Source organism: Trichechus manatus, unplaced genomic scaffold (genome assembly GCF_000243295.1).
Source record: "Trichechus manatus latirostris isolate Lorelei unplaced genomic scaffold, TriManLat1.0 scaffold00086, whole genome shotgun sequence".
NCBI lineage: Eukaryota > Metazoa > Chordata > Mammalia > Sirenia > Trichechidae > Trichechus > Trichechus manatus.
Genome location: NW_004444022.1, coordinates 8063900 through 8090971, shown reverse-complemented (window position 1 = coordinate 8090971; position 27072 = coordinate 8063900). Strand labels below are relative to the sequence as shown.

At 40.0% G+C, this 27072-nt stretch overlaps 1 protein-coding gene across 2 annotated transcripts in view; it reads left to right on the top strand.

Annotated features, from left to right (window-relative positions):
• TBC1D30 (TBC1 domain family member 30) overlaps nt 1-26716 on the top strand; it is a 99758-nt gene extending 73042 nt beyond the window's left edge. Inside the window, exons 8-14 of one of the 2 annotated variants that reach the window (XM_023736104.1) lie at nt 1217-1385; nt 6572-6677; nt 16309-16421; nt 18718-18857; nt 21331-21537; nt 21722-21781; nt 25714-26716. In XM_023736104.1, the coding sequence (XP_023591872.1) occupies nt 1217-1385; nt 6572-6677; nt 16309-16421; nt 18718-18857; nt 21331-21537; nt 21722-21781; nt 25714-26504 (1586 nt within the window). In that variant the 3' untranslated portion in view covers nt 26505-26716. The remainder of the gene's footprint in view (nt 1-1216; nt 1386-6571; nt 6678-16308; nt 16422-18717; nt 18858-21330; nt 21538-21721; nt 21782-25713) is intronic. The other variant, XM_023736105.1, reaches the window with a different exon arrangement.
• The last annotated feature ends 356 nt before the right edge of the window (nt 26717-27072 follow it).

Genomic DNA, 27072 nt, shown 5'->3' with positions numbered 1-27072 from the left:
AGGATTCCAGCACATATTTTGGGAGGACAGGATTCAATCCATAACACCTTCTAAGCCATTTGAACAATCCTTTCATTTAATTTGGCTGTGCAGTATAACTGTGTACCTGAGTGGACTTCCTCATGCTTCCAAATAGACCACACTTTGCTGATCCAGTAGTCAGACACACTTGCCTGGGCTAAATGACATCCCCCTGCCCCCGGCTCTGCCTTGCATTTGGCTACAAGGAATGACCTCAGACTCTAGACTCTGAACAAAGATACTCCCCTTGTTCGTAGATGAGGGGGGGAGAAAATGACTGCAGAGGAACAGATCTTTTTTCCTTACACTTGAGTAAATGCACATATTGACTATAATCTGGAGGGGGAATCAGTCTAAGTACCTAAATTTTTTAAAAATGCGTTTTATTTCATTAAAGCACATACTTATACTGTTGTAGGAAGTGGGAAGGGGTTATATTTTTTAGTGAATTCAGAAACTTCAAAGTGGACTGGATCCCAGATCTTTAAAACTCTGTATAATTTACGAAGTAGACAAGTAATTTATAATGTGACACTTCTTATCGATAGAATTTAAATAAAAGTGGGCTTTATAAGATTTTGAAAATCTGATGCTTTTGCTCCTGAGAGGAATCCCTGGGTGGAGTAAATGGTTAAGAGCTCAGCTACTAACTGAAAGGTTGGAGGCTCGAATCTACCCAGAGATGCCTCTGAAGAAAGGTCTGGTGTTCTACTTCCAAAAGATTACGGCCATTGAAAACACTATGGAGTGTAGTTCTACTCTGACACACATGAGGTCACCATGAGTCAGATTCGACTCAATGGCAGCTGCTTTTTTTTTCTTTTTCTTTTGAGAGGCTAAAATCCTTTTTTTTTTTTTTTTAAACTCCTATTATTTGTGAAGAAAGTATTCTCCTTAATTTCCAGCATCCCACAATAGGTAGAGCCAAAGTAAGCTTTAGGTTAAAGTTTCTCAAATATCTTAAAAAATTTGTAAAGTTCTTATTATTGCTTTTTAATTTCTTTTTAAAGTTAGACATGCCATTCGTACAGAAAAGGGGAAGGAAAAAGGAGGAAAGAGCCAGATATTAGTGATGTGAAGAAATCAGTTAGCAGAGATAACATTTTTTGGTGGACATGAAAGACTGAAAGAGAGTAGTTGTATATCTTGCAGATCATCAATTCTGAAGGAATTTGGTGTGTTTGCTTTATTTCAGGTGGATATGAGCCTCCGCTTACGAATGTCTTCACAATGCAGTGGTTCCTGACTCTCTTTGCTACGTGCCTCCCTAATCACACAGTTTTAAAGATCTGGGATTCAGTCTTCTTTGAAGGTTCGGAAATCATCCTAAGGGTATCGCTGGCTATCTGGGCAAAACTGGGAGAGTAAGTGATTTTTCTCCTTCTATTGAGTTCTCTGTTGTTGAGGGCCTTAGCAATTTTTGTGCTGTAATTTGTGAATCATCAGTATTTAAGTGCAAAGAAAAGAGTAAGTTGTGAATCTCGTTCAATTGTGTTGTTGTTGTTAGATGCCGTCGAGTCAGTTCTCACTCTAACTCAATGTGACTATTGAGTAGAACTGTCCCATAGAGTTTCCTAGGCTGGCGCATTCTCGATTGTTTCAGGGGCAGATGGAGTCTTATTTTGGAGGGAAGGGGACAGGAGTTTTTAGGGCTGTAGCTTCTCTTCCTCCTCAGTGCTAGTCTCCTGGCTGGTTCACTCTGTCACCCTCTCCCTGGACACTAGTTGGGAAGATGGAGAGGGAGGGGAGCTTAAATGGAAGAGGATCTGGAAGGTTTGGAGAGGAGTAGGTGTATTTGTTGGTTAATATCACAATTTGAGTTACTTACGAATTTTTATTATTTATTTTGTTCTGCCCTTTAGGGCTGTCATAAAATTAAGCAAGCTAACGGGTACAAGACATCTAGCATATGGCATACACTCAGTATGTATATACGCTCATATATATGAACTTCTTTCCTTACATCCAAAATTAATTTTATGCCCAAATCTATTCCTACGAAAGCCTATTACCAAGTCAGTGTTGCTTACATTTTTTGTTTACTAGTTGTGTCTGTTGTTTGGTGCCATCGAGTTGATTTAGACTCATAGCAACCTCATGAGACAGAGTAGAACTGCCCCATAGGGTTTTCTTGGCTGTTATCTTTACTGGAGCAAATCACCAGGTCTTTCTCCGGCAGTGCCACTGGGTGGGTTTGAACCACCAACCTTGCGATTAGCAGCTGAGTGTTTAGCCATTGTGTCACCAGGGCTTTTTTTTTTTTTTTTTCTTTAACTAGTAGCATGGTTGAAAAAGCCAGGGTATTTTTCACCATGTCATTATATTGTAACTACTACATTAAAATTCTGTGTTTTGAGTAGTGGAAGAAACTTTAGAACGAAACTGTTACAGTTAACTTAAGATGCATTGAAGCTTTTCATGTTTTTTTCTCAGAGATATAAATGACTTGAGTGGGTACCGTAGACAACATGACAGAAAACGGATCAATCACTGGCTGTGTTTTCTTTCAAAAACCTTTTAACTAGTCTTTTTATTTATGATAAGTTGGTTCCTGGGAGACTTGCAACCATTTTTACTTTTTGTAAAGAAAGATCCACCAACTATCAATTCAGGGTTTTATAAAATCATTATTGAATGTCAGTATTTTTAAGCATCACATAACTATCTCCCTAGCCTTTGTTTTATTGTACATTGCCTTTCAGCTAGGCAAATAGATCTGTGGGGGATTTGGTATGTTGTTTATTTTTTTCATTTTCTCCTAATATCTGCCTCTTTGCACTCATATATTTCCAACCTACTTTACACCTTGTTGGAAACCCTGGTGGCATAGTGGTTAAAAGTTTGGCTGCTAACCAAAAGGTCTGAATTCACCAGGTGTTCCTTGGAAACCCTGTGGGGGCAGTTCTACTCTGTCCTATAAGGTCGCTTTTAGTAGGAATTGACTTGACGTCAGCGGGTTTGGTCTGGTCTACATCTTGTAAGCTTTTTGAACTTTGATAGTTTCTGTGGGTATAATAGTCCAGTTACTAGGCACCAGTTGTTGTTAGCTGCCATTGAGTTGCCCCTGACTCATGGAAACCCCACGCACAACCTAATGAAATGCTGCCCAATCCTTTGCCATCCCCATGATGGGTTGTAGATAGGACTGTTGTGATTCATAGGATTTTCATTAGCTGATTTTTGGAAGTAGATTATCAGGTTTTTCTTCCTAGTCTGTCTTATTCTGGAAGCTCCCCTGAAACCTGTTCAGCATCATAACAACATGCAAGCTTAACTGACAGATGGGTGGTAACTGTGCATGAGGTGCATTGGCTAGAAATCAAACCTAGATCTCTTGCATGGAAGGTGAGAATTCTACCACTTAACCACCACTGCCCTCAGTGGGGCAAACCAGTGAGTAACTAGTCTGTAGGATTGAAATAGTAAAGGGGTTTACTGTATGCTGAATCAGTTATAGTCACCTTTGTGTTAGTTCTTAACGATGGAGCAGGAGGAAAAGCCATGATTCAAGTTTCATTCCCATGTATCTGTAGGATCAGAACTTATGCGTATGGTCATCCCAGGCATGCTCAACTCTTGAAATAATAAGAGTGCAACTAAAGGCCAATATTCACTGCATGCGTACGACAGACAGGCACTCTTCTTAGCACTCTAGATGTATTAACTCATTTAGTCCTCACCATTGCTTCATGAGGGTCGTTACTATTATCATCCCCATTTTGCAGATGTGGAAACTGAGGCACAGAGAAGTTAAATAAATTGCCTAAGGTCACCCAATTAGTAAGTGGAAGGGCCTGATTTTAAACCCAGGCATTCTGGCTCTAAAATCTGTGCTTTTAATAATGTGAGTCTACTGATAATAAATGGCTACTGTTTATGAAGTTCAGGGGATGCATGAATCAGACTGCGATAGAAGTTGTTTTTTTTTCAAAACTGAGGCAAAATTCATTTTAAAGTGAACAATTCAGTGGTATTTATTACATTCACAATGTGCAACTACCACTTCTATTTAGTTCCAAACCTTTTTAACATCACAAAAGGAAACCCCATAAACATTAAGCAGTTTTTTCCGACTCCTCTCCCCACCCAGCCCCTGGCGATTACCATTCTGCTTTCTCTCTCCTTGGATTTACCTCTTCTGAACATTTCATATAAATGAAATCATACAATATGTGACCTTTGTGTCTGGTTCTGTTCGGCTTAGCATTATGTTTTCAAGGCTCATCCACATGGTAGCATGTGTTAGTACTTCATCCCTTTTTATGGCTGAATAGTATTCCATTGTATGGATGCCAGAATTTGCTTATCCAATCATACGTTGGTAGACATTTCTACCTTTTGGCCATCATGAATAGTGCTGCTATGAACATGCGTGAATATGTATTTATTTGTGTGACAGAGTTTTAAATGTTTCAGAGTCTTTGCTCATTATAATTCTACATCTTGTTAATCAAGGGACAGGAAGGCAGCGAGCATCATTAAGTGCCTATAGTGCCTGTCATTATGTTAAGAAATTTAAATATATCTCATTCAATTTTCCCAGTAACCCTGTGAAGTACGTAGGACCACTCTTCCTGTTTTTTCAAGTGAGAAAACTACATCAGGAAGGTTAAGTAACTTATCCAAGGTCACACAGCCAATGAGTATAGAGCTGTGATTTAAACTCCACTCTTTCTGACTCCAGTGCCTATAATCTTCCCCATAAACTTTGCACTGAAAAAAATCATAAACAGATAGAGGTAACCTCTGGTTTATGTATTCCTGAGTAACAGATAATGTCTTATATATGGTTATCCATGGGACCTCTCCTTTCACCTTGCTTTTGCAACTTGGAATTTCTTCCTTTTACTCACACTAAGGGTACTTTTGGGAGCCCTGGTGCCATAGTGGTTAAGCACTCAGCTGATGACCAAAAGATCGGCAGTTCGAACCCACCATCCGCTCCAGGGGAGAAAGATGTGGCATTCTGCTTCCGTAAAGATTTACGGCGTCAGAAACCCTATGGGGCAGTTCTACTCTGTCCTTTAGGGTCGCTATGAGTTGGAATCGAGTCGATGGCAACAGGTTCAGGGTACTGTGGAATATGTAAGTTGTAGACTATCTCACCTTCACTAGTGTCTCTGTTACATGTCGTTTCTTCTTTGACCCTACTACTTTGGCTTGCTCCCTCATTACCTCACGCCTGGCCTGTCGCAGAGTCTCCTCCCTGGTCTCTCACACTTGCCATGCCACCTCCAAGCTGAACTTGCCAAGGGCACATCTGTTCCTGTACTTCCTATTAAGAGCTTTTCAGCGATGCGTGCCCTGCAGAACTCAGCTGGCAGGAGAGGCCCTTTGGGCATCTGGTCTCTGCCATCTCTCTACCCTCAGCTCTTGCTGTCGTCCTCCTGACCATGCATCCACTCACCCACTCCACTCTTGCTGAACTACTTGCAGTTCCTGGAATAGGTCCCAAGTCTCCTTAATCCATGCTGTGGAGTGCTTTTTCTTCTTTGTTAGCCTGGAGAACCTTTTTCAAAACTTGTCTTAAGCATTATTTCCCTTCCACATCTCCCAAGATAAAGTCAACCACGTTTGCATTTATGCTCACACTCTACTCTAAATTTTTGTAATAATGCTTCAACAAGTTTCTTTCATTTATTTATTTGCATGATTGTAGCAATGAGATTTGAACAACACTCCAGAGCCTGCGGTTTTTCCATTATCAAATTTATTTCCTCAGTGTTTCTATGGAAATCCCCCAACATTAGCATATGTCAAAGCACATTTCTTACTGTTGGTGTGCAAATAGAGTTATCTTTATATCCAGAGAACAACATAATATATAAAATAGAAATACCCAGTCTTTTAGCTTTGGACAATTTCTCTTTTTTCCCTCTGGAGGAAGGGTTAAAGACTACCCTATCTCACTTGCAGGTTGCTAAGGTGATAGATTTTTTATTTACATGCAAAACTAAATTCAAGAAACAGGGTGCAATCTCCAGCTAGCAGCAGAGCCCTGAGAAGAACTCAGAAAATTCTGCCCGTGCAAACATCCTGCTGACAGATGAAAGATGCAGTTAAAGTTCTTGCTTTTGTCATTGTTTACTTCTGCTGTGAGTTGGTTTCAGCCTATTAGCAGTATTCTAGTTTGCAAATTAAGAGCAGTGGATTCCCTACATGGGATAATTGTTCTTCAGCATCCAATTTCGTGGTTATAATTTCTCATCAGTGGTGGGTACTTTGATGTGTGGAATGTGTCACATGGAAACAAGAGAAGTGCCATAGGTGGGACTGTGCGGCTGGGGGAGCAGTGCAAGAAAGATGGGAACTCATCCTGTAACCAGTACCTCTGAGTTGCCTTTGGTATGTATGTGTGTATATATATATAATCTTTTCTCCACCTACAGCAGGCTATACTGTGAATGCATCCCAGGATTTTGATTTTTGTTGATTGCTAACTTGATTGATTGGATGGCAAGAGGCAACACATCCTGTTGCACCTATAGTATATGTTTATTATGTAGCATGTAATCATAACAATTTATTTTCCTGTTCTTTCTTTATCTAGGCAGATAGAATGCTGTGAAACAGCAGACGAATTCTACAGCACCATGGGGCACCTTACCCAGGAAATGCTAGAGAATGATCTTCTGGAAAGCTATGAACTTATGCAGGTGAGTGGGCAGTGTGGCCCAGTCTTGGCTCATAGAACCCTGTGTACTGACAGAACAACCAGTGCTGGAAGGGGGGTCTTGGGATATGTTTTTGGCCTTAGATGCAGTTTTTCAGTTGACCAAGAGGCTATATATATAATTTGATAAGAATCTAGTTATGTCAAAGAGGAAGGAAGAAATGAATAGTGGATATTTGTTGTGACTTTCATTCAAACTGTGTTGCTTAGAAATCACTAAGTATAATACAAAAATAGATTTTAAAAAATTATAAAAATCAAAAAACCCAAACCACTAGGTGTTTATTCTAAATCAGATTCTTAGCCTTCTTATAGGGAGACTTCTGTGGGGTGAAATAATTATTTTTTAGAAGGAATCATTGGGGATAAAAAGAAGATTATTCTAATTAGCATTTTGGTTTATTTGACTTTGTTTTCCCACATTTTCAACTCAGGTTATTCTATTTTATTTATTAATTGAATGTATTAATCACAAATTTCAATATGAAAGATTTGAAGAGTTTATTTTCTGACATGTTACCACATCTCAATATCGTGCTCACCGAGTCAATTAAAATTGATAGTGAGTATAGAAAGGATAGCAGATTGTTAACCCTCTCTCTTCCATTAGGTTCTATAACATGATTTTATCCTGTTCTCCTCCTATGCTTCTGACTGCTTCTTCTCTTCTTGGTTCGCCTTTTCACTCACTGAGCAATTGGGTCTTGCCCAAGATTCTGTCTTTGGGCTTTAGTTTCTTCTTTCTCTGTGACCTCTTTCCCCTTTCTCTTGGTTTCAATTTTCACCTTTATGTTGGGCTCCATACCTGAGGTCATTTTGGATGCTGGGGCTCAGTCAACAGGTTAGAAAACTATGACTCGGGCTCTGATTTAGGATTTGAGAAGTAAGGAGCTTCTATTCCTTTGCTCATCTCCTAGCACACCCAGCTCCTTCCTAGAAACCCATATTCTTAGCAGCTACCGAATTTATTGAGAATATTGACCACCTTATATAACTTGTCTGAACATTCACATTTTTTATCTCAACACTCCTTTCTTCTTTCCTGTATGTTTCAGAGGAAGAAGTGTTCTATCTGACCCAGACATCTCTGTTCCACCACTTTATCACTCATTCTCTTTCTTGTATCTTCAGTTCTTTCCACTCATTCTTTTTTCGCCTACAGAGATGATCTAGTCTCTTGGAAGGAAGTGCTTTTATTGAGCATCACTTTATATGCCAGATCCATGCTTAACATTCTTCACGTGGGAGATCCTTTACATCCTACAGAGTTGACCAGTTCATTTAACAAAGCAAGACTGTGTGATGTCATTCTTCCTCCCTCACTCATGAAACTTTAATAGCTACCCATTACCTACAAAACAGAGCTTAGATTTCTCACCTTATCATCCAGTGCTCTTGACTATCTGGCCTTAACCTACCTTTCAGCCATATTCTTATAATTCCATTTTGTACCCTTGCATATGAGAATATGGCTTGCATATTCTCAGAAATGCCTGGGAAATTCCTTCCCCACACCTTTGCTCTCTCTGCTTCCTTTATCTGTTCTACCTTCGCATGTTTAAATCCTGACTCCTTTTGAAACTTTTAGTTAAGATGCCATCTCCTTTATGAGACATTCTCTGATCATCTCAATTAAAGATATCTATCCTTTTTTTGAATCACCATACCATTTTATTTATACCTCTCTTGTGAGCATTTTTCACTTTCTACCTTGATTTGAGACTGTATCTTATTTACTCAGTTACATTGTAAGTTCTTGAAGGGCAGGAACTGTGCTTTGTTCATAATACTTTAGCAACATGCCTTTTACTAGAGGTGCACAAAAATTTTTTTTAATTCATTAAGCAAACGTGTATGGAGAGCCTGTGGTTAGTTTTCTGCCTCCTCTTTTTCAATAAATGTTTACTGAATTAAACAAAACTCTTAGATGATGACCCTTCTCTCAGATTCCCTCTGCTCAAATAAAATCTTTTTTGCAACTAGAATAATCCTCCATTAAGATAAGATATTAAGACTTGGGGTCTGTCCTCAGGGAGCTTACAGTTTTCTTTAATATTGTATGGTGTTGCACACACACATACAAAGCGAGGAGGGAATTTGTGATTGAGGGATCAATGTGAACAAAGGCACAGAGGTGAAATACTGTAGGGTGGGTGAGGGAAACTCAAGGAGATTTGCATTCAGGGACTGGGTTATTGAAGACCATAAGCCTGATAAGGAAATTCGACTTGAGCTTTTAGGTCAGTGGTTCTGTAACCATGTTTGCTGGAGCCCTAGGGCTTTAATTGAGCCTTTGGAAAGGAAAAGAGAAGAGCTGTGGACCTGAAAGATGTTAAGAGAAGGAGGGAAACTATCTGAGTTGTGTCTTATGTCAACTACATGGGCAGCTCTGTGAAGGATGGGTTTGATGGGGTCAAGTCTGACAGCAGGCCATGCCTGTGAGGAGGCAGTGATGAGGATAGAGACAAGAATGGAACAGAGACAGTCCTTAGAAGGAGAAATCAACTGGACTTGGCCATTGAAAATGGATGTGGGAGTAAAGAAGGAAATGGAGGTGACAAGGGAAACCTCCAGGTTTCTGGCTTAGGAGAAAGGAGGGTAAGTTCATGGGGGGAGGATGATGGGTTGATTTTCAGACAGGTTATACTGCAGGTGCACTTTGACTCCTTATTCCTTACCTATCCTAAGATACTTCCTACTGCTTCACAAGACAAACTCGTTGCACTGTTCATAGCTCTGTTTCTGCCCCGCCCTCTATTGGCCATGCTCATTCCTGTGACAGGGCTTATGGTTCCCTCTGATGCTCCATCTGTAAAAATCTTATCTGTCCATCTGGACCAGGCTCAGTCTCTCCTCTTCTCCCCCGTAAGCAGCCTCTGTTATCTTAGCCCTCATTGATGACAGCTCCTCTGTATTCCTTCAGTACTTAGATTTTCAACAATTGATTTAACAAACACTTCTTATATTATTTTCTTAATGAATTTGCAAATTCCTTAATGATTATCAGTAACTAATTGCCATTGAGTTGATTCCAACTCATGGTAACCCCATGTGTGTCAGCGTGGAACTGTGTTCCAAAGAGTTCAATGACTGACCTTTCAGAAGTAGGTTGCCAGGTCTTTCTTCTGAGGTGCATTTGGATAGATTTGAATTGCTAACCTTTTGGATAGCAGCTGAGCAGTTAACCATTTGCACCACACAGGGGCTCCTCCTTAATGATTAAAACACAAAACCAAACCAGTTGCTGTCAAGTTGATTCTGACTCATGGCAACCCTGTGTGTTGCAAAGTAAAACTACTGCATAGGGTTTTCTTGGTTGTGACCTTTTGGAAGCAGATCACCAGGCCTTTCTTCCAAGGTACCTCTGGCAGGTTTCGAACTACCAGCCTTTCAGTTAGTAGTCGAGCGCTTAACCATTTGCACCACCCAGGGACTCCTCCTTAATAAGGGACTCATATTACTTCATATCCCCATAACACTGAGCACAATGCTAAGAATACTCCTGGCTGCTCAGTGAATACACAGAATCACAGAACATTAGAACTTAAGGCAGTGATTTTCAAACTTGACTGTGCATGAGAAGCATCTCAAGAGTATATTAAAATGCAGATATTTGGCCCATGAGTGGTTCTAATGCGGGTGACTTTTAGATAACACTTAAGAGAAACAGCACTAGCTTAAAAGAAGCTTAAAGATCAAATTTAGTCACTTAACAAAGAGGAAACTAGGACTTGGAGAGTGTGAGCAACTTGTCACTTTCTTAGGTCATCTAGTGTCAGACCCAGAACCGAGACCCAAGTCCCTGACTCCTGGCCTATGGCTTTTCCCCACCGCAGACTGCTTCCACTGTATTCAAAACGTGTCCTTTTGAAAACTAAAATCCTCTTCAGAAGAATAAGGCAGCATCTTATTTAAAGTTTAAAAATTGGGACGAGTGATATCAGAAGCTTTGGTTTTGTTGGATACCACCTTTGTCTTCTAGGAACTTCCACTCTTAGGCATTAGAAGAAAAGAGAACATCCTTCTTAGTTGGCTATAAGAGGATCCTAGAGGGAGAAAATGTCGGCTTTGGGATGATTGATTAGATTCCATTTTAGTAGCTTTTCTCCTTTGGAGGAAAATATCTGGGTGAAGACGAACTGAGCCTGATTTTATACAACTTACGTTTTCATGTTTCTTGTAAAGGATGTCAATAATGAAAAAGGAAATCTAGTTCCTTTTCAGTAGTGCCTAGAAATAAGTGGCTATGTAACTGTGTGTTGGTAGTTTAGATAGTAAATAGACTTGTTGGTTTTCCTTGCCATCACAGAGTATTAAGGAGAGAAATGATGAATGTCATTTCAAGCCACTCTTTTCTCTGTGTTCACTCTTTTTAACAAAATTAATTCAATGGCTATGATCCAACTATGGCAGGCCATGAGTCTGTCAGCAAACCTGAAGTGACTCCAGATGAAAAATATATACTGAATGTAAGGTCTTTATATTTGAGCTGAAGAGATGAAAGGATTCTCCCCATTTTGATCGTCCCTATTTTTTTCAATTCTAAAATAATCTGCCCCCCACCTTGTAAATAACATCTTTCTTTTTTCTTATTAGCAATTGTCCTTTTTTTTTTTTTTTTTTTCTTAATCCATAGTGTTAGAAAGAGAGATTGGAGGAACGCTGAGGAAATGGTGTGTCTGGATTTTAGGAAGACATTTGACAAAGTCTCTCATGAATTCCTTGAGGACCATATGGAGAAAAATTAGATGCTGTTATGGATTGAATTGTGTCCCCTCAAAATGTGTGTCGACTTGGCAAGGCCATGATTCCCAGCATTGTGTGGTTTTCCTCTGTTTTGTGATCAGACATAATTATCCTATGTGTTGTAAATCCTAACCTCTCTGATGTTAATGAGGCAGGATTAGAGGCAGTTATGTTAATGAAGCAGGACACAATCTACAGGACTAGGTTGTATCTTGAGTCAATCTATTTTGAGATATAAAAGAGAGAATCAAGCAGAGAGGAGAGGGACCTCATTACCACCAAGAAAGTAGAGCCAGGAGTGGAACCTGTCCTTTGGACCCAGGGTCCCTGCGCTGAGAAGCTCCTAGACCAGGGGAAGATTGATGACAAGGACCTTCTCCCAGAGCTGACAGAGAGAGAGAAGACCTTTCCCTGGAGCTGGTGCCTGAATTCAGACTTCTAGCCTCCTATACTGTGAGAGAATAAATTTCTGTTTATTAAAGCTATCCATTTGTGGTATTTCTTTTATGGCAGCACTAGACAGATGCTATTAATTAGAGGATTTTGTTGTTGTTGGTTGCCGTGGAGCCAATGCTGACTCATGGCGACCCCATGTCTGCAGAGCAGAACTTCTCCTTAGGGTTTTCAGAGGTGTGACCTTTTAGAAGCAGATAGCCAGGCCTGTCTTCCAACGCGCCTCTGGGTGGGTTCGAACTGCCAACCTTTCAGCTAGTAGTCAAGTGCTTAACTTTTTGTTTCAGGTGCTTGAAAAGCCTAACCCAAGGTGTTCGTTAATGATTTACTGTTACCTAAAGGGAGCGCTCAGGTGCCATGAGACAGGATGCCCTTAGACCCACATTTTTCACTTTTTATCATCAATGATGGGGTGGAAATTACCAGGAAGTAGATGCTTGCTCAGTAGAAGGATGGTGTTTGATTAATTAGTGCTGTCAAAAATTGAAAACATCTACCCTGCAGAATATTGTATGCCCATAACTGAAAGTGTTTAAGCAGCGCCTTTATGATCATCTGTTGGAGGTGTTCTAGAAAGGACTCCTGCTAGGGAGGGAGGTTGAACTAAATTATGTTTAAATTCCTTTCTAACCCTGAGATTTTATTGTTGTTTTGTGTGGTCAAGTCAATTCTGACTTATAGTGACCTGATAGGACAGGGTAGAACTGCCCCATAGGGTTTCCAAGGCTGTAATCTTTATAGAAGCAGACTGCCACATCTTTCTCCTACAGAGTGGCTGGTGAGTTTGAACCATCGACCTTTCGGTTGGCAGCTGAAGTGTTTAACCACCGTGCAACCAGGGCTCCTTCAGATTCTATTACTCTACCATATTTTGGCTCTAAGATGATTGGTAAAATTTCATTCTTGGAATTTATTGTAAGTCACTGATTTACAAAGTTAGAGGCCTAGACCTTATCTCATCCCGAGCTTACCAGGTGCCTGTTAGGACTGTGGTGGTGTGCCAGGGATAAACATACCTCCAGACATGCCTTCAGACCTGTGAGACCTCAAATAAGTGAGTGGATATACGTGAAAAAGGACTATAAACAAGTTATACTTTGATTTCTTCTTTGAAGAACTACCTAAAAGTAAACGATAAAGGAAGATGGGAAATAGAAAATGAATGCTCAACAGAGCCGATTTTTTGTTTTCATTGTTGTTAGTCAAGTGTCTTTAGCTAAGCAGCCCCTGAAGGAGTTTTTAACTTTTTTTTTAAAAGGAGTTTTTTTTAACCAGGAAGAGTCCAGACCGTCTGGCCTGGGGCAGATGTACTTCCCGTTCCTCCTTATAAATACATCCTAAGGCTGGACAAAGGAATTTTGTGATACCTTTCTATAAAACCAGTAAAAATAAAACACTGGTAAATCTCCAGGTCATTACCCTGCCAGTTGTTTTCAATGAGACATCTGACTTGTAAGGGATTTTTTAATTCCTAGCATCAATAATCTTAGTTTTTAAAAGTTGAATCCAACTGGTATGAGTTTCTTAAAAGTTTGAACGAAGTTTCTAAAATGTTCAGGGAAAAAAATCACATGAACCAGGGAAGGGGGACCTCACTCTTGGCCCAACTGTTGGATCATCTTTTTGGTCTTTGGTGAGCAGATACAATTAAGCCTATGCTGCCCTCACTGAGGCCCAAGCCAATGGCGTCACTAGGGTTGGTGTCACCCAGTGCAGTAACTCATGGTGTCACACCCACCCCCATGGACTTCCTCCAGTACCAGACCATACAGAATCCTTAAGAAAACAAACAAACTCATTGCCGTCCAGCGATTTCAACTCATAGTGCCCTTATTAGACAGAGTAGAGCTGCTCCACAGGGTTTCCAAGGAGCAGCTGGTGGATTCGAACTGCCAACCTTTTGGTTAGCAGCCAAGCTCTTAACCACTGTGCCATCAGGGCTCCATACAGAATCCTTAGTAATGTTTTTTGAACTAATGTTTCTCATAAATTGTAATTTCCATGTATCACTCCTTCTTTTCCTTTAATTACTACTTCATTCTCAAAAAAGTTATTGATATAGGTTCACAAATATTAATTGCCAGAGTATTGTAGCTAAAATATCAGAAAATTTGACAAAATCAGGGACTATAAAAACACTGATAGCAATGAAAACAGCAGTGTGTGCTTGTGGTACGTGCAGACGAAACCACGTGATTCAAAGCATCATTGTAATTGGGTAATAATGACAGCTCTGACCGGAGGGTGTTAGAAGGTTCAAAAAATAAGTTAGGCTTGTATGTATATTGATACATGTAAACTGGGATTACGAAAAATCTTTTTGCTATTATAACTAACTGCAGGAATATTTTTATAGACAGTCATTTTGGTGTTACCCCCTCTGACATATCACCCGGTGTGGTCTGCACCCCCCTGTACCCCCCTAGTGACACCACTGGCCCAAGCAGAGGGCCCATGCTCTGGACCTAAACTTGGGGTACTAAGGAGAGGATTTCATATCTCTCCATCTCCTTCAAAAAGGTATGTAAGACATCATCATAAGAGCTCTGTACTGGCAGGGAGGCAGCTTTTTGGGTGATTAGCTGTTGGCACCTTTGTGGGATCAAAGAACATGAGAGTTCAATCTAACAACATTATTAGTAAAATTATAGGGAGTATTATAATACTTACAGAATATACTAAGAATACTAAGCCTACATATTGTCACCAAACCTAAGAAATAAAACATTAACAACATAAGTGAATACCCTCATACACCTCTCCCTGATCTTACCCTTTCCTCCTCTCAGAGGTAACCATGATCCTGAGTTTCACACTTTTAATTTTTCAGATAAGGAAGAGGAGGCTTTCACACTCTAGGCTGGTGGGGACCACAAGACACCTTCTCCTTTTTTCTAGGGGGACAGGTCACTATTAGTAAATTTGCATTGCTTCTCAGCCTGTGGGGTACAATCAGGTTTGTGTTATACATAATAAGACAACTTAGAGATGACTTTTGTAGTCACTATGGAGCCCTGGTGGCACAGTGGTTAAGAGCTTGGCTGCTAACTGAAAGGTCAGCAGTTTGAATCCATCAGACGCTCCTTGGAAACCCTATAGGGCAGTTCTCCTCTGTCCTATAGGGTCACTATGAGTCAGAATCGACTCGATAGCAATGGGTTTGGTCTTTTTTTTTTTTTTTTGGTTATTAGCCATTGAAAACCCTATGGAGCACAGTTCAACTCTGACATACACGGGGTTGCCAAGAATCAGCGTCAACTTGATGGCAACTGGTATAAGCTGTGTAGCTTTGCAGAATAAACAATGGAGTATTGAAGGGACGGACTTTTTGCCAACACCTACTTGTTTGGAATCTTGGGCAGCTACAGTAAAGCGTAAGCTGGTGCCATTGACGCTTGGGGGCAGCTAGATGTGCGGGCTGTTTAGAATCAAGGTTGCAGTGGACTGGCACAGTAGTGGCGCTGAGCTATAAGCAGAACAGCTGCAAAATGAAACTCCTTTCAGAGCCTCCCTTTGCCTACCCAGGCAAATATGTGACATCTCCAAAGCCTTCAGACAAATAGTCCTGCTGAAATGAAAACTAACACTTTTAAATATTTTCCTAGAAAAGCTTCATCAAGCTACTATTTGAATGACTTCCTGGGGGAAGTGAAAGTTAGTATGATTTATATATATTTTCTGGGGTGTAAGAACCTGAAGGATTGAAGAACTGTTTTTGGAGCAATTACATTTTAATAAAAATAAGAGCACAAACAAGTTACTTTCCTGCTGCTAATAGAAGGGTACCTACTTTTGAAATTTTGGTGGAAGCACAGGCGCGTTGTCCCATTTTTATTTAAAGATTTATTAACAGCCTATGCTTTACACCCTATCACCTTTTTTCTTGTTTTTTTTTTTTTTTTTTCTTTAAAAATAACAGCTAACAATTTTCACCTAGAACTCACAGTCATTTGAAAAGGTGATATCTTTGGAGAAAGCTTGCAGTTGATCACAAGATCTTTCACTAGACTTAATTTTTTTCAGAACCCTGGCATTAAATGTCTATAAAAATCATCAAACAGTTTTGAAAAGTAAGCACTATGTATGAAGAAGCTGCTGGGCCCTTTGGTATAGCAGTGTTAGGGAACTGGGGATTTCTGAATTAAGCCATCTACCATATGAGCAGGAGGAAGTACCTATTTGCCCACCCATGTTCACCAGTTGGAATGTCCCGTCTCGCTGGTGGACTTGAGATCTTACTGTGGTGTTCACCGGTATTGTCTTTCTCCAAAGTGGATATTGAAGTGGAATCTCTCCCACCCACTATATAAAGAGCAATATCTGCCTCTTCGCCCTCAAATTCATAAAACTTCATTGTGGTTCCAGTTGTTTAAGGCCACCATTTCAGACGTAGCATTTTTGCATTTGTTTTTCAGACTGTTTATTCTATGGCGCCGTTCCCTTTCCCACAGTTGGCAGAGTTAAGGGAAAAATACACCTACAACATTACACCGTTCCCAGCCACAGTTAAAGTCACCTCAGTTTCTGGGTAAGGTTTTTTTTTTTTTTTCCTTGTTGTTTTAATGATGGAAGATTTAATACCTTAATTATTTGTTGTGAACAGATATTCCTTAAACCCCAGAAGTATGTTCAAGGTAATTTGGTACTTACAATCTGAATGTCTCTTTCCTAAAGGATTTGACTTCAAATTCAAGAGAGAGTAGCAGTGCAGTTATGATTTTTTTAAGGTACACTTTCCAACGAAGTTGAGTACAATTAAGAACATAAACTGAAGGATATATTTAGCAACCTTCAACAAAATAGCAACAACTTATTTTAAAATATCAAATATTAAAAATCTCAAAATTAAGATAGTGTGGAACTGGTGCATAAATAGACAGATGATCTAATTTAAAATAATACAAAGACCAGAAATTGACCAAAAGAAATACAGGAATTTAGTATATGAAAAATTGGCATATCAAATCAATGGGGAAAAGATATATTATTCAGTAAATGGGTCATGAGATCTAATCTGGAAAGAAAGAAAGTTAGAGTCATATCTCACACCATACATCTGGATAAATTCTATATGGAGGAAATAATTCAATTAGAAAGAATGAAATAATAAAATTAGCAGAAGAAAATGTAGAAGAATTCCTTTAGTTCTTTGGAATTGGGAAAGCCTTAATAACTGACTCAAAATAATAAAAAAAATTAAATTTAAGCACATTAAAAAATTTTCTGCAGGACCCCAAGTAAAACACAACAAAACAAAAAATTCCTTAAGCAGATTAAAAAATATTTGGGAAAAATCTTTGTAACTCACTACACAAAATAGGGATTTTATATTCTAACATATAAAGTTCTTAGAAGTCAATAAGAAAATGACCAAAGGATGGCAATAGGTAGTTCACATAAAAGGCAAGATCACTCATAATAAGAGAAATGCAGTTTAAAATTAGATTGAGGTACTATCTTTTACCTATCAGATTGGCAGAAGCTCAAAAGGTTGATAACACACTCTGTTGATAAGGCTATGGGGAAGCAGCCACTCTTATACATTGCTAGTGAGAGATTAATTACTTAAGGATTTGTGGTGGGCAATTTGGCATTATCTGCCAAAAGTGCTAATGATTATATACCCTTTGACCCAGCAATTCTGCCTTTGTGAATTCTCCCACAGATACGCTTGCACACATGCAAAATGCAGTATGTATGAAGTAATTTATTATAATAGTATAAGATTGGAAACAACTCAAGTGTGCACCATTAGAGACTTGGTCCCATAAAATGGACTACATGTACAATACAGTACAGCTGAAGTTCTGTGTATGAAATGGAAAGATTTCTTAGGTGAATGAAAGCAAGGTGCAAAAGAGTGTATATAGTATGCTAATATCTATACAAAAAGACAAAAATAAGACTATATAGTCATATCTACTTATGTGAGTGTAAAGAAACTGAAGAATACATAAGAAACTAGTAACAATGATCACCTGTGGGAATTAAGTGAGGTGAGAACTGGGCAGAAGTTGGGCAGGGATGAGGAGACTTTATATATGTGTGTGTATATATATATCTGTCCATCTGTCTATCAATATACCCACCCCCCCATCCACCTATTACGTACGTATGTATATTGTTAGTTGTTGGTGCTGTCGAGTTGATTTTGACTCACAGCGACTCCATGTGCCAGAGTAGAAGTGCCCCATAGGGTTTTCTTGTCTGTAATCTTTACGGAAGCAGATCATCTGGTCTTTCTGGAGTTTCTGGGTGTGTTCGAAACGCCAACCTTTTGGTTAGCAGCTGAGTGCTTAACGGTTAGCAGCCAAGCAGTATATATGTATGTGTGTGTATTCACAAATGCATACTGTATATATATATACATACATACATATATGTATTTATGTGTGTGTATATATATATATCTGGCGAGACTATGTCTCACATACTTTGGACATGTTATCAGGAGAAATCAGTCCCTGGAGAAGGACATCATGCTTGGTAAAGTAGAGGTCAGCGAAAAAGAGGAAGACCCTCAATGAGATGGGTTGACACAGTGGCCGAAACCATCGGCTCAAGCATTACAACGATTGTGAGGATGGCGCAGGACGGGGCAGTGTTTTGTTCTGTTGTACATAGGGTCACTATGAGTTGAAACTGACTTGACGGCACCTAACAACAGCAATATACATATTTGTATGTGTGCATTATATATATATGTTTGTGTGTGTATATATAGATATATATATGGCATTTAAACCATGTAACTATATCCTTATTTTTTTAAGCACTACTATTTTCTTTGACTATTTCTTTCTTCTTCTTTTATATTTTTCAAGACGACATGGTAAGGTCAGAGACAGTGATGAAGAGAATGACCCGGATGATGAAGATGCTATTGCTAATGCAGTGGGATGCCTTGGACCTTTCAGTGGGCTGCTGGCACCCGAACTGCAGAAGTACCAAAAGCAAATTAAGGGTAAATGGAGATGACTGTCCCTTAGATTTTCATAATGCGTTGGTTCACTATAGCCGTGGTATTATTCTGTTCTGTAGATGTCTCAGTTACTACTGAGTGGTTATAGTGGTTACTACTATTAAAGGTCTCTGTCACTTTATCATTTAGTAGGATATCTTTGTATTTCATGTTATATAGATAATATGTATTTATTTTTTAACTTTGTTAATGGTGACTTTTAACCCCTCCACACACCTCACCCCATTCATCTGATTCAACTTTATTTGCTCAGTTCCTTAGCATGGAGCCTGGCGTATAGTAGATGCTTAATAAATTCAATTTCAATTGAATTCTTTCTAGATCAGCTTCTCTTCCATTATAGGAATATACCCCCTAAATCTAAAACATTATGGTAGGTTGTTATCCAGGTTCTACTTGAATTTCTTGACTTGACAAAATCATTATCTCACAAGGCATTCTACTAGATTCCTCTGCTTAGTCCATGGTTTCTAGTTGAAACAAGATAACCTCCACCACTGGTTCTACAAATAGTTCTTCCCCTTGGAACAACACTGGACAAGTCTACTCCCTCTTCTGCCTAATATTCCTTCAGATCTTTGAGGATGGCTTCTGTGTCCCCCAATGCTTTCTCCATGGCCAAGTTCAGAATTTCTTTAAGCATTTTTTGTCAGATATAGCTTCTGGACATTTTAGGATTCTACTAATTCACTTCTGGATGTGCCATAGTTTGGTAGTATCCCTCTTAAAATGTGGCACTCTGAATTGAATTCATGTTGTAGATTTGTTTTCTCTTGTACAGACAATTATCTGTTCATTATCTGTGAAACGAACTCTTTTGAAGCAGTTCATGGTTCTCATACTATGTCCTTTCCTGCCTTGGATGGCAGCTCTTCCGTTAGAATATTTATTCCTCCTTTTCTAGTTTGAAGACCATTCTCTTTGCTGGAAGAGGACAGAAACAAAATGGATGGCAGATATCTCTGCATTCTCTTTGCCATCTGCTAACTTTATTCTACCTTTATGAAGCCACAGTGCTGTTTCTTTTTTGTTCTTCTTAGAAAGCCTTTTTTTTTTTTTTTGAGTGGTTTTGTATTAGCTTGCTTTGACTTTTAACCTGCCTGCCTGGTGGCAGATTGTTTTGTGTGCATGTCCTTGATATGTGCTCTCCTCTCATCTTTTTAAATGGCTTTTAAAAATCTGAATCCAACAAGAGAATTCTCTCTGATGTCCTGTTGATTTCTGTAATGCACTCCCCCCTTGCTCTGTCTCTATCTGTCTCATTCTCATTGCCTGAATTTCAATTTTTGCTTTCTAGCCATGGGATCAATATGTATCTTAATGCTAATGTTTTTTATTTTTATATATTTTTTAACTCTTAGAAATTATTTCTTTCTCTAATGTTTTAGAATTTGCACTTCTACAGTCTGGTCTGTGTTCCATTCCCCATCCCCTACCCCCAGTGGTTTTTTTTTTTTTTGTGCAATTACATGCCCCAGAATGACATGATATTTCCTCTTAAGGTATTTCATCAATAGTCTTTCTTGCTGGTTTTAATTAAGTTCAGATTAGCAGTTGCCCTTTTATTTTTCTTCTCCTTAGAGAAGTGATTTCAGTAGAAAGGAAGTAAATATATCAAACGTCCAGCTTTTATCTGAATAAGACTTTCAGCAGATGTGAGGATAGTTGAAATCCCCCCATTAATCTCTCTTTAGCTGGTCTGCAGGCTGGTTTTACATGTTGTACTAGAGAAACCACATTCCTATCCTACTTTGGCTTATGCGGTCCACTGTACCCTCACCAGTATTTTTTATGTCTCTTTCTTGGAGGTAATCACAATTTTATAAAGGGACAAATCTGCTAATTGTAGGTGTCATAGGAGCAGACATCTCACCCAGCTTGTCTACTGCTGTGTTCTTAGTGTTTGGATAGCACACATAGCAGATGATCAGGAAATGTTTGTTAAATAGATAAAAACATTCATCTCTAGTGATATAGTGATCCGAAGTCTTGAGAAAGTGTTATTTTTAACTCAAGTAAAATGCATTCAATGGCTGACTAACCTTTACCAACTATAAATCCCTTATAAATCCTCATGCACTTATGTGGAAATCTGTTTTTATTCATGCTGAAGACTGCACAATGATTTCAGACATCTGGAGTCATATTTTTCTAAGGGGATTTTAGAAAATGGCAGTGATTTCTATCTGGCAACGATTGATCATCTGTGTATATAATGAACAAGCAAAATCAAACAATGAACCCAGGGTGCTCATTTCAGACCCACCGTTAGGCTAATAAGAAAATGCAGAAATAAAACCAAGTGCCAGACAAATTCACTTCTTCTGTACATTTTTTTGTGGTTTAAAATTTGCTGGAGGTTAACGTACCACGTCGGGTTATAGTGTGATCAATTTCCATTTAATCCTGTCCTCCTCCACTGACCATCTCCTTCTCTCTCTTCCCTCGAGTACAGAGCCAAGTGAGGAGCAGAGTCTGAGATCTAATAACATTGCAGAGCTGAGTCCTGGAGCAATCAATTCCTGTCGAAGTGAATACCATGCAGCTTTTAACAGTATGATGATGGAACGCATGACCACTGATATCAACGCGCTGAAGCGGCAGTACTCTCGGATTAAGAAGAAGCAACAGCAGCAAGTTCATCAGGTGTATATCAGGGCAGGTAATATGATTCTTTGTTTTCATCAATCTCAAGTTTATCAATTCCACCATATCAGCTTGTGAAAGGAAGAACATAGTTCCTAGAATGGCCTTGGAATTACTAACTGTAGTATAGCAGCCACAAACACAGCTGGCATGAGATAATAACATTTATTTAGCGTCTCACTTTTATTTTATCTTATCAGGCTCTAAAGAAGAAAAAGACCATGGGTTCTTTTTAGGTCCCAAGGACCAAGCAATTGATGGTATTAAACACATCTTTACTATGCGCGCTTGTGGAGAGGGGTATTCGTGTGATTTGAATGTTGCAAAGCTGTGCAATCCTTGGACTCGAGAATTTTGGAGCTATTGTCTCATAAATCTGCTGCATCTGAAAATAGAATTTAGCCATCTAGGCACTAGTAAATTAAGCTATTCACTATTTAGGTAGCAGTATAACAAATGTGGAGCCCTGGTCGCGCAAACAGTTACGTGGTTGGCTGCTTAACTGAAAGGTTGGCAGTTCGAACTCGTCCAGTGGCTCTGTGGGAGAAAGACCTGGCAGTCTGCTTCTGTAAAAATTATGGCCAAGAAAACTCTATGGGGCAGTTCCACTCTGTCCCATGGAGTTGCTATGAGTGAAAGTCGACTCAGTGGCCACCTATCAACAACATAACCTATCAACAAAAAAAGTTCAGAAGCCTGTGCTCACTGAGGGGTCTGTCGAGAAAGCACAGTTGTAATACAGTTGGGGAATCCCTGGGTGGTGCAAACGATTAATGCTCTTGGCTGCTGACCGAAAGGTTAGAGGTTCAAGTCTACCCAGGAGTGCCTCAGAAGAAAGGCCTGGTGATCCACTTCTGAAAAAAACCAGCCATTGAGAAGCCTATGGAGCGTAATTCTACTCTGACACACATGGGGTCACCCTGAATTGTAGTCCACTCAACACCAACTGATAGTGCAGTTGGAAATGCTCTTTTCCAAGGATTGTCAAGCTGCTGCTGCTTTTTTTTTTTAATTCCCAAAATTCCAGTGAACAATCTGCTTTCTTGTTTAATATATACTGATTTGGGAGTTGGTTTGTCTTGTTCTGAGTGAATATCCTAATGAAAAAATGATGTCTATTCCAAATTAACCAGGATGTAAATTTGGCATGTTTTTAAGAGACGTACGAGCATGTGACTGACCTTGCGCAAAAACTGAATTTACCTTCCACTTATCGAGGAGGAACAGGCGACTTCTTGAAGATTCCTGCTTTTTCCTGAGTCATCAAAAAAACATTCACAAAAGAAACTTAACAATTCTAGCACTATATTTTTCAAAACATTTTCACACATATTTTCTCATTTTGTCCTTAAAGTAAATCTGTGAGGAAGGCAAGGACCAATACTCTTTTTAAAAGGAGTTTTAAAAGATGAAGAAGTGGTTATTCAGGAAGGTTTAGCAATTGTCCAGGGGGATATGGCTGTAGTGAGTGATCCGGTCAGGGCTGGGAGCCAGATGTTTTGATTCTTTGTATGGTTCTTTCCCAGCTGCACATACAAATCTTTGGGTAGGATGGTGAACCTTTGTCACTGGGGACTAAATCAGCCTGGTGGTTGTACTCTAGTCAGGGATCTGCAAACTGTAACCCACGGGCCAAATCCTGCCAACTGACTGACTTTTTTTTTTTTTTTTTTTTTTTTTAATATTTTATTGAGTTTTTGGTGAAGGTTTACACAGCAAATTAGGTTCCCATTTAACAATTTCTGCACATACCATTCAGCGACATTGGTTACATTTTCCACGTCACATCAACATTCTCATTATTTCCGTTCTGGTTGTTCCATTTCTATTGTTCTTGCTCCCCTGCCCCCCTCCCTCCCACTGACCTTCTCATCTTTGCTTTAGGGTAAATGTTGACCATTTGGTCTCAGATAAACGATTGTGACTACCTGTTTTTATAAAATGTAAGTTTTTTTTTTTTTAATTGTACTTTAGATGAAGGTTTACAGAACAAATAGTTTCTCGCCAAACAGTCAGTACACATATTATTTTTTGACATTGGTTAACCACCCCGCGACATGTCAACCCTCTCCCTTCTTGATCTTTTTTTTTTTTTGGTGAAAATATACATAGCCAAAGATACACCATTTCAAAATAAATTTCTACATGCTGTAAACGTAAGTTTTATTGGAGCACAGCCATGCCAATTTGCTTGCATATTGTCTATGGTTGCTTTCGTACTACAACAGCTAAAATATTTATAAGCTGTTCTTTTACAGATAAGTCTGGTGACCCCTGCTCTAGATGATGGTTTACATGGTTCTCTTTAAGGTAGAGATTGTTACTCCAAGGCACAATTCTAGAACACTGATTCTCAAACTTTAGTGCATATGAATCACTTTGGGATCTGCTAAGGTGCAGAATCTGTTTTAGTAGGTTTGGGTGGGGCTGAGTTCTGCTCGTCCAACAAGCTCCTAGGTGATGCTGGGTGGGGACCGTGTTTTGAGTAGCAGGGTTTTAGAGGAGATGGTATAGGTTAGGAATAGCAGCAGGTGGAGAGGTTGGCCTTGAGCAAAAGGCAAAGTACCTCCACTTTTGAGACTTAAAAGGAAGGTGATAAGGATGATGGTTGAGGTACCAGTTTCCTAGGTTAGGGAGGGCAAGAAGTTGAGGCCTTTCATACCTGATAGCTTCAGTTTTCATGGAGTAATTGGAGGAAAACTCATTTGCTGGGAGTAAGCTGGGAGTTGAGTGGGAGCTTAAAGAAAAAAAAATGAAGATTTGGATAGGTTATTGAGGGGAATGGGAAAGAGAAAGAGAAAGATTGTTTAGCAGTATTGAGAATCCAGCAAAACAGAAAATTATGAACTTGAAAGGCTATCAATTTATATGGCTTTGTGATTTTTTTCCTTAATAGCTGTTAGCATCTCAGGTTTCTGTAAAGGGAATGTGGATTGTAGATCCAGGACTAGGTTTTTCCAGGCATGTGTGACAAAGAATGGGGATCCCTGGAATGTGTGATTATTGGTAAGAGAGCAATCTTGGTGATCAGCCATGCTTCTAGGCAGAGTAGAGGTATAAGTGAGCCAAAATTGAGGTGAGGCTATGAGAAGATTGAGAGATCAAGGACCTGGAAATTTCTGTGGTACGGTACCAGATCTAGTTAGACTGAGAACGTGAGAACGAGGAGAGTCAAAGAGAGCAATATTAGAGTTAAATATTTTTCATGTCATGTGGATCTGGGTGATAAGATTTAGAATGTAAACATAGGTGTGGAATGGAGTTGAAGGTCATGGAACTGGGGAGGGAGAGGAACTATGAAGCTAGGTAATGGATGGGTCAGTCACAGAGGCGGTAAAATCACTGAAGGAGGTGGTAGGACATGGGGTGAAGAGGAGACAAATGTTGTGTCTTCAGTGAAAATTGGGGTGTGACCAAGAGTAGGTGACGACAGTAGAGAAGTGTGAAAGGAAGTTTAGCCAGATGACGTGAACATCAGGGAGGAAGGATGTTTACACAAAGATGGAGAGCCCTTCTCCCTGCTCCAGCTGCCTGCTCCTGTCATCCCCGGGGTCATGTGTGTTTAGTGCTATATGGGAGATATAGGAGTAGTCACAGGAGGGAGACAGTAATACCATCAACAGCGCCCTTCAGGAGAGCACAGCTTTTGGTGCTGTGTATTTTTCAATTCGTTGGAAGTCCATCAAGGACGCTGAAGTGGTTTTTTGTACTAGGACCAGGCATTGGATAGCTGTGATTATGCTGCGTTATTATTCTCTTCTTATCACTTCTCTCATTCTGCTGTCTCTCATTTCATAACGTGCAGTGTTTTCTTTTCCTACCTCTCCGAAGCTGACAGCAGATCATTCATATGCTCAGAGTGTATGTCTTATTATTTTAGAAAAGCTTCAAAGATTTTCTAGAAAAAAGACCTGTGAAGTTGCTGTTCAGAGACAAAAATGTCTATAAAAGGACATTAGGGAGTCTGGGCTGTAGTTAGTAATGAGGGGTCAGAGTCTTCTCTTTGAAGAGAAGGGAATCAGTACCCTGGGCTCTATGGTGGAATTCAGGTTCTGCTGCCTTCAGTCACATGACTCTGCCAACGCCTGGGAAGACATGGGAGGGGGTCCAGGGGAACCTCCCTGTGATTTCTATTCCATAATGGATATGTCTGTCCGCTGTGTTTCACACAACCTTTCAACATTTCTTTCAGACAAAGGGCCAGTGACCAACCTCCTCCCGCCCGAGGTAAACAACTCTCCAGTTATAAACCACCTTCTCTTAGGGAAGCAGATGAAGATGACTAACAGAGCTGCCAAGAATGCTGTCATCCACATCCCTGGTCACACAGGAGCCAGACTCTCCCCCGTCTCCTATGAAGACCTTAAGACGAAGCTCAACTCTCCATGGCGAACTCACATCCGAGTCCACAAAAAGACCATGCCGAGGACCAAGAGCCAGCTGGGCTGTGGGGACACCATCGGGCTGATAGAGGAGCAGAACGAGGGCTGCAAAACTAGCAGTCTGGAGGTAGCAGGGGCGTTTTCCTCCAGGGAAACAGCAGCGACAGCTCGGAGAGAAGGCAGCAGCTCAGAGGGCAGCACCGGGAGGACAATTGAAGGGCGGTCCCCGGAGCCGGTGTTTGGGGATACTGACGCCAGCGTAGCTGAAGTTCAGGTGAAGTTGGAAGGCTTGGAACTGAACCAAAGTGATGCTGCTGCTGAAACTGAGCCCAGGGTGTACCCACCCGGCCGACGGTACTTCCCAGAGCCTCCTGACGCACCTGGAGGAAACAAAGCCACCAGCAAACCTCCCCAAAGCAGCAACCCTAAAACTCCCATCTTTAGTCCCTTTCCCAGTGTCAAGCCACTCCGGAAGTCAGCCACTGCCAGGAATTTGGGGTTATACGGTCCCACGGAAAGAACGCCAACTGTGCACTTCCCTCAGATGAGCAGGAGCTTCAGCAAACCTGGCGGCGGAAACGGTGGCACTAAGAAACGATGATGTCTTCCAGGAACTCTGTCTTGATGTACCTTTTTATGGTGGTATAAGGGTTACAGCTGCACGGATCCAAATGAGTTTAATTGTCCTATGAAAACAAATAGATAGTTTTAGAGATGAGCAACCATGCATAAAACAGGAATGGAAAGTTTTATAATGGGAGCTGGAATAGAGGTGTTTTCCCACGGGGCAGTTGGTGACATCCACTTGAGAACTGAGGAAGTGGATTTTAACAGCAAAATAAATATTGTGATTTTAAAGTGTAAAGTGTTTCCATTTTTCATTGTGAGCTGTTTAGAAAAGACTATGTATCTAGACTGTTAAACCCTCTTCCTTCTTCCTGTTCTGTGGGCCTTCAGGATCCCTGTGACAGGTGCCCCCCCGCTTCCAATTCTCTGAGTGTTTTTAATACTCAAGCGTGTACCCACTAGCTTGGGAGAACAGAAACTGTCAAAGTAAGTTATTAATTGCAAAAATTGCAAAAAAAAAGTTAGTTAATTGCAAAAAATGTGCACATTTCCCTATTTCTGTCCTACTGTGGGGATGCTGGTGGCTGTAAGTTTTCCCTCAA